General features: G+C 31.1%; 1 protein-coding gene across 3 annotated transcripts; it reads right to left on the bottom strand.

Moving 5' to 3' along the window:
- Positions 1–369: 369 nt before the first annotated feature.
- LOC107012563 lies at positions 370–3,632 on the bottom strand. Of its 3 annotated transcripts, none has more exons than XM_015212437.2 (5): positions 3,344–3,632; positions 2,983–3,256; positions 2,754–2,875; positions 1,390–2,562; positions 370–1,241 (listed from the first exon to the last, which is right to left on the bottom strand). In XM_015212437.2, the coding sequence occupies exons 2-5, from the start codon at positions 3,236–3,238 to the stop codon at positions 627–629; spliced, it is 2,166 nt and encodes a 721-aa protein (XP_015067923.1). In that variant the 5' UTR covers positions 3,239–3,256; positions 3,344–3,632; the 3' UTR covers positions 370–626. The 3 variants fall into 3 exon arrangements, with proteins under 3 accessions (XP_015067923.1, XP_027770970.1, XP_027770971.1); XM_027915169.1 differs by having other exon boundaries at positions 2,983–3,259; positions 3,346–3,632; XM_027915170.1 differs by lacking the exon at positions 3,344–3,632 and having other exon boundaries at positions 2,983–3,270.
- Positions 3,633–5,759: the final 2,127 nt, after the last annotated feature.

The following is a 5,759-nucleotide window of genomic DNA, read 5'->3' as shown; positions in this document are numbered from 1 at the left end:
AAGAATTTCTGTATTATTATTTTTTTCTCGAAAGATTATCGTTCAAGAAAACCCCATTTGAATAAGGAATAACAAATTTGCAACTGATAAAGATCTGGTGAAACTTGTAAGTCATTGGAATTTGAACAACATGACAGTTGAACATTTTGAATTTAAACTATATTTTACTGTCAAATCAATTTTTTAAACAATTTAAAAAGGATTTCTACTTGACACTATAAGCTTTTCATTATTTTATACATATATTCAACAGAATCAACAGTTTTCATCTAATTTTATATTCATATTAAATATAATATTTTTTTAAAAAAAACTCATATAACGGTCATGAGGTAATAGGATGTGACTAACCACTAAAGAAGATGGTAATAAAAGCAAATTAATGAGTTGTTTATTGAGATATAGTAATAGTAATTTACATTAGAAAAAAAAAAGTAAAAAAAGCAACAACTCCTATTATTTTAGTTTTAATATCACTACACTTAATTTGCTTTTTTCCAAGTAGAATGAGTCCAACAATGACTAATTTATATTGGTCCCCATGACCCCTAAAAAATGAATTGGCATCTCATCACGTGAATTACCCATGTGACCCAAGTCAGACCTTGTTCGTTTTTTCTACATCATCACACAGCACTATCATCATGCAACACTTGTTCCATAATCTCACGTTCAATCTCACACACTATACTTTCCACTTCTTCTTCAAAAAACACACTTCCACCAATTTCCATATCTCTCTCTATCAAAGCATCAATATCTTCAAGAACTTGACAATTAGCTGAAGGAAAATCTTGTATTTTCGAGCACAATGCGTCAATCAATCCCTCCCCGTTCATCGATCGATGCTTGAGAGTGTTGTTTTTGATCAAGATATCGACGAGGAGCTCGTCGACGAGATGGAAGATCAACTTTCGATTGGATCTGAGGGTGAAATTATGTGTGGTGGAATTGAAAAGTTCCAAGTAGTGAAAAATGGAGGGGTCTAGTGGGTGAGAAGGGGAGTACCATTTGGCTAAAGAGATTGGACTACTTTTGTCGAGACCCGTACGTTTTAGTATTCTCTGAATGTACTGATGATGAAAATTGAGTCCATCAATGGAAATAGCACCGTTACATTTGTCGCGGTTTTCTTGGAGGGTGGTGAGTTTGTAGTAGTACGAATTATGGCTCCAACTACTAGATAACTCTCTGCTGCTGTTGCTGCGCCTTTTCGATGGATAAGTATCTGATTCCTGAGACTGTCGCACAAACAAACATGACAACCAAATTTACAAAGAATAATTTACGTACAAATTTAACTACTATACATTTTGAAAATCTGGCTTAAAATTGGAACAGAGAGAAAACTTGATATTGAAGTAAAGAAGATTAATATTAATTTAGTACCTGCTTAATGAGTAACTTGGTGGTTGGAGGAGAAGGGTCTTTCTTTAATGGCAAAATAGTTGGAACAGTACTGGTGTTAACAAGTTGATTTGACAATGGAGTTTTCAGCTTGCATTTCTTCTCTGTGAAATTTGCTTTATTTGTTGCTGCTGCTGAACGAACAAATAGTTCTTCTTTCTTGCTCCGAATGGCATCGCAAGCTTGCGGTGGCTTCTTTGGAACAAATTTGTCACACTTTCTTTGTTGCACTTGGACTTTCGGCGAACTTTGAGGCTTAGGCTTAGTGACAATTTTTGCAGGTAATGATAATGTGGTAGTCTCTGAAAGCGGAGATAATGGGGAAAACTTGGGTGAATGAGAAGTTTGATGTTTAGAACTAGTACTAGTACTATTAATCTTGGGTTCCAAGAATCTGAACCTAGGTGAGCAAGAGGGAGTTGTTTGTTTGCTTGATCGAAAATCATCGTCATTTCCATTGGATGATTTTTTTGGTTTGAGCAACACAACTTGATCATATGTAGCAGCTAATTGATTATCTTTTCTCCTTATACCAGTACTCGTGTTGGTAATGTCATGACCAACTTTTCTGCTGACACTTTCTTTAACTTGCTTCACAATCTGCCTAGCATAGTACCCTGGACTTCTCGTTTGGTTATCATTCTCTTGTTGATAAAAACCCCTCCTATTGTTCCTCCCCATTTTCGCAATAGACGAAGAATCTGAAAATTCAAATGCGTCACCCATGTTCTCTTTATTAATTTGAAGAGATAACCTGTGATGCTGGTGGCGTTGATGATGATGATGATCTACATCTGACCTTCTGGCTAAAGATATTCTCGGGGTCTCTGGTAGTGACAGAGTACCTGTAGCGATATCACTACTTTCAAAGCTACTGAATCGTCTTCTGTTTTTACTGCTGTTATTGTTAACCAACACATTCTTTGACTGTGACTTTGTATTGCAATGCGTTGAAATTGAAATGCGAGGTGAGTTATTGTTTTCAGGGAGGAGATCAAGGCCCATTAGCCTAGCTACTAGTGTTGGGGTCTTGGTCCCCGCTGGTGAGCTGCTGCTACATTCTGATGATATATCATGATCTGTCCTTGTTCTTGATCCTGATGTTGACACTCGCGGTGATCTCGAATCACAGCTTGTTCTGATTTGAATACCTACCTGAAATATAAATCATCTCTATTTTCAAATAAAATAAAATTTGCCTCATAATATTCAACTGAACATGAATGAATTACAAAAATAAAAAATAAAGTATCTTCTCTCTCTCACTACAACATTGGGAAGTGAAAAGCTTATTATAATAATATTTGAAAGAAGATAATGAAGGTAACGGTTACAATTAGACTAACCGGGATATTCAAATTTTGTTCGTCTACTTTCATGGTTGATGAAGATGACAATGAACTTGATACCGATTTCCGTTCTGGAACAGCCTCATCTAATTCCAAGCTGTTTCTTGGTGCTTCAACTCCTGAATTTATTTATTTATCGATTAAAGTTGAGATTAATCAACTTGAAAAGAAAAAAAAAAGCATGAATATAGTCAAAATTTCTAGATTCGGTAGTAGCGATGTATACCTTTGAGTAGAGAAGGATCTTTGTGATGTTGAAAGAAAGAAGGATGATGATGTTGCTTGAGAGAGCGAGATTGTTGGTTCAAAGCTACTTGAAAATGGGGTAAATCGAAGATTTGGAAACACATGCAGCCAGCCGGAGAAGGTGCAACAGCTTCATCATTAATAATATTATTGATGACTTGTTCTTCTCCTTTTGTTTTTCTTCTGCTACTGGATTTACCACTGCCACTGCCCCAGTATAACCACTCTCTGCCCATTTTGTTTTTCAAAAAAAGCTGGATGCACAACAAGTAATAAGAATGAAAATGACAAAACTAGAGCGGAAAATGCGGATCCATGAAAGGGATGAGATTTGAGTATACCTGTGGATGAAAAAAAATGCTTTATTTCTCTTTGTACTGAATGAAAGAGGGGCTTTGCAGTAGTCACTCACTCCCAAGCAAAGAAATAGCAGGAGGAGAGAAGACCAAAGACCAGAAAAAAAACTAACTCTATCTACTCTTGGGAATAGAAATTCAAAATCTCTCTCTATGGAGTAGTAGTAGTATTGGGTGAAGAGAACGATATGCGGTATAACGAGGCAATGGCCACTATTCTTCAGTTGCGCTTTGTGGGGTTTTAAATACCCGAGGTTTATTGGGGATCTGCATCTAATCTAATAGAGTAACTCCCTCTATATATCGTGAATAACTTACATAAATCTCATAGTATAAGATCTAAATTACATTTTATTCCTCCTCTTCTTTTAACCATGGACCGCAATAGGTAACCTTATATCTTTAAGTTTCTTACTATTACAGTATTTGTCTACTATTGATTTTACACACTTTTTTTTTGCTTCCTCTGTTTCAATTTATGACACATATTATATTTTGAAAGTCAAACAATTTAAGTTTGACCGAAAATTTGCAAATGAAATCTTCAATTTTTTTAAATGAAATTTATATATTTGTAAATTACGTAAAAAGTACTATTAATCACAATAATTGATAATTCAAAAATGTTTATAAGATCTATGAAAAATTTAAGGTCAAAGATTAGACTTGTTTGACTCTTGAAATTCGAAAGATGACATATAAAAATGGGACGAAGGTACGTAGTACTAAATTATAAATAGAAGGGTGATTTATTATATCACCTTTTTTAAATATTAATAAATAGGGTAAATGCTAAATTGCCAAAAAAAAATTGGTCAGAAATTTAAAAAGTCTATAATATCTTTTTTATTTTAAAATAAATTGATCTTTTTTCATTTTTAATTAACATATATTAAAGTTAAAAGAATAAAAATGTTTAAAAGGTAAAATAACATAGCGTGAAATATGTTATTTCACCATTCTGGTCAAAATGATTTTTCCTAATAATTATATTGTCTTGAAAAATGTAATAGAAAAATATTCATTGATTTCATAAAGTCGACAAGTCTTATCCCGGATAATGAATATTTATTATTGGGCAGGGGGAGTACTAAAATGAAATGAAGGCAGTATATAAAACTCTTTTCGTTTCAATTTATTTGTTTTGATTTTGACTTGATATAAAGTTTTTAAAAATAAAAACTTTTGAATGTGATTTTAAATTTAAAATATGTAAAATGTATCAAAATATCTTTTAATCTTATAATTATAAATATATCAGATAAAAAATTAAAATTAAAAAATGATAAAAAAAATTAAACTATTCTTTTTAAAACGAGAAGTAAGACAATTATCTTGAAACGAATGGAGAAATAATTTAAGAGAAAAAAATGTAGGATACCAATATAATTTTAAAAACACACACTTCCATTATAACTAATTGGATGTACTAAAAAATATATTCTATTGCATCTGGGAAGGAGCTGAGAGGAGAAAAGAGATGGGGGATGTCATATGCACTTGCTTCTTTACTTTTATTTATTTATTTATATTTTGAACTTTATAAGTTACATGAGAAATATAAATCGTTTATTATAGTTATCTTTTTTATTTATTTTTAATTATTTTTATGTTTTTAGAGTTGAAGTATAAGAATTTTGATTAGAATTTTATAATGTAATTTTTTATTATATTAATATGTAAAAAAATTATAATTTATACCATTTTTCAAAAGTTTCTGAATATCTAAATTATTCATTTAAATACAAATAAGTATATTTTAAATTTCTTGTATATACAAATTTAAATAAATTTATTAACATAAATTATTTGGACAAAAACTAAATATGCCCCTGCCTCCGCTTCAACTTTGAAAGGGATGGAACAGATGTATTTTTTTTTATTTCGTGCAGTGACGATATATATTTCGTATTGAGATTTTGATTATTCAAAACGGGGTCTAAAATTTATCTAAAACAAGACAATACTCATAAATAGAATTTGTTTTTATCCAAAATATTAATAACAAAATACAATAAAATTTACATAATGGAGTTTATGCAGTGTTGTGCACAAAGTGCTCACCTGAAGGATAGAAACTGTAACAGAGATTATAACGACTGCGAATTATATTTAAATTAAAAAAAATACAACAAATTATATTATTTTATCATAATCCTTATCAATTAATAATAGTTACTTAGAATAATTATTGGATAGTTATGTGGGGAAGGGGAATTTTGTCTCTTACATCAACTAGCATGAATATAATTTTTGAGGTTACTTATGTGAGACATACTATTAAAAGTTACCTATTATAATAATTATAATAATGTAGGTTGTCATTTTTATCTAGTGTGGTAAAAAATCTACACTATCATTGTCAAAATTCAAAATCTATAAATCATTTTCTTTGAATAAT

The sequence above is a fragment of the Solanum pennellii genome, chromosome 3 (assembly GCF_001406875.1).
Source record: "Solanum pennellii chromosome 3, SPENNV200".
In the NCBI taxonomy this organism is placed as follows: domain Eukaryota; kingdom Viridiplantae; phylum Streptophyta; class Magnoliopsida; order Solanales; family Solanaceae; genus Solanum; species Solanum pennellii.
The sequence above is the reverse complement of the archived record's forward strand: the minus strand, read 5'-3'. Positions and strand labels throughout refer to the sequence as shown.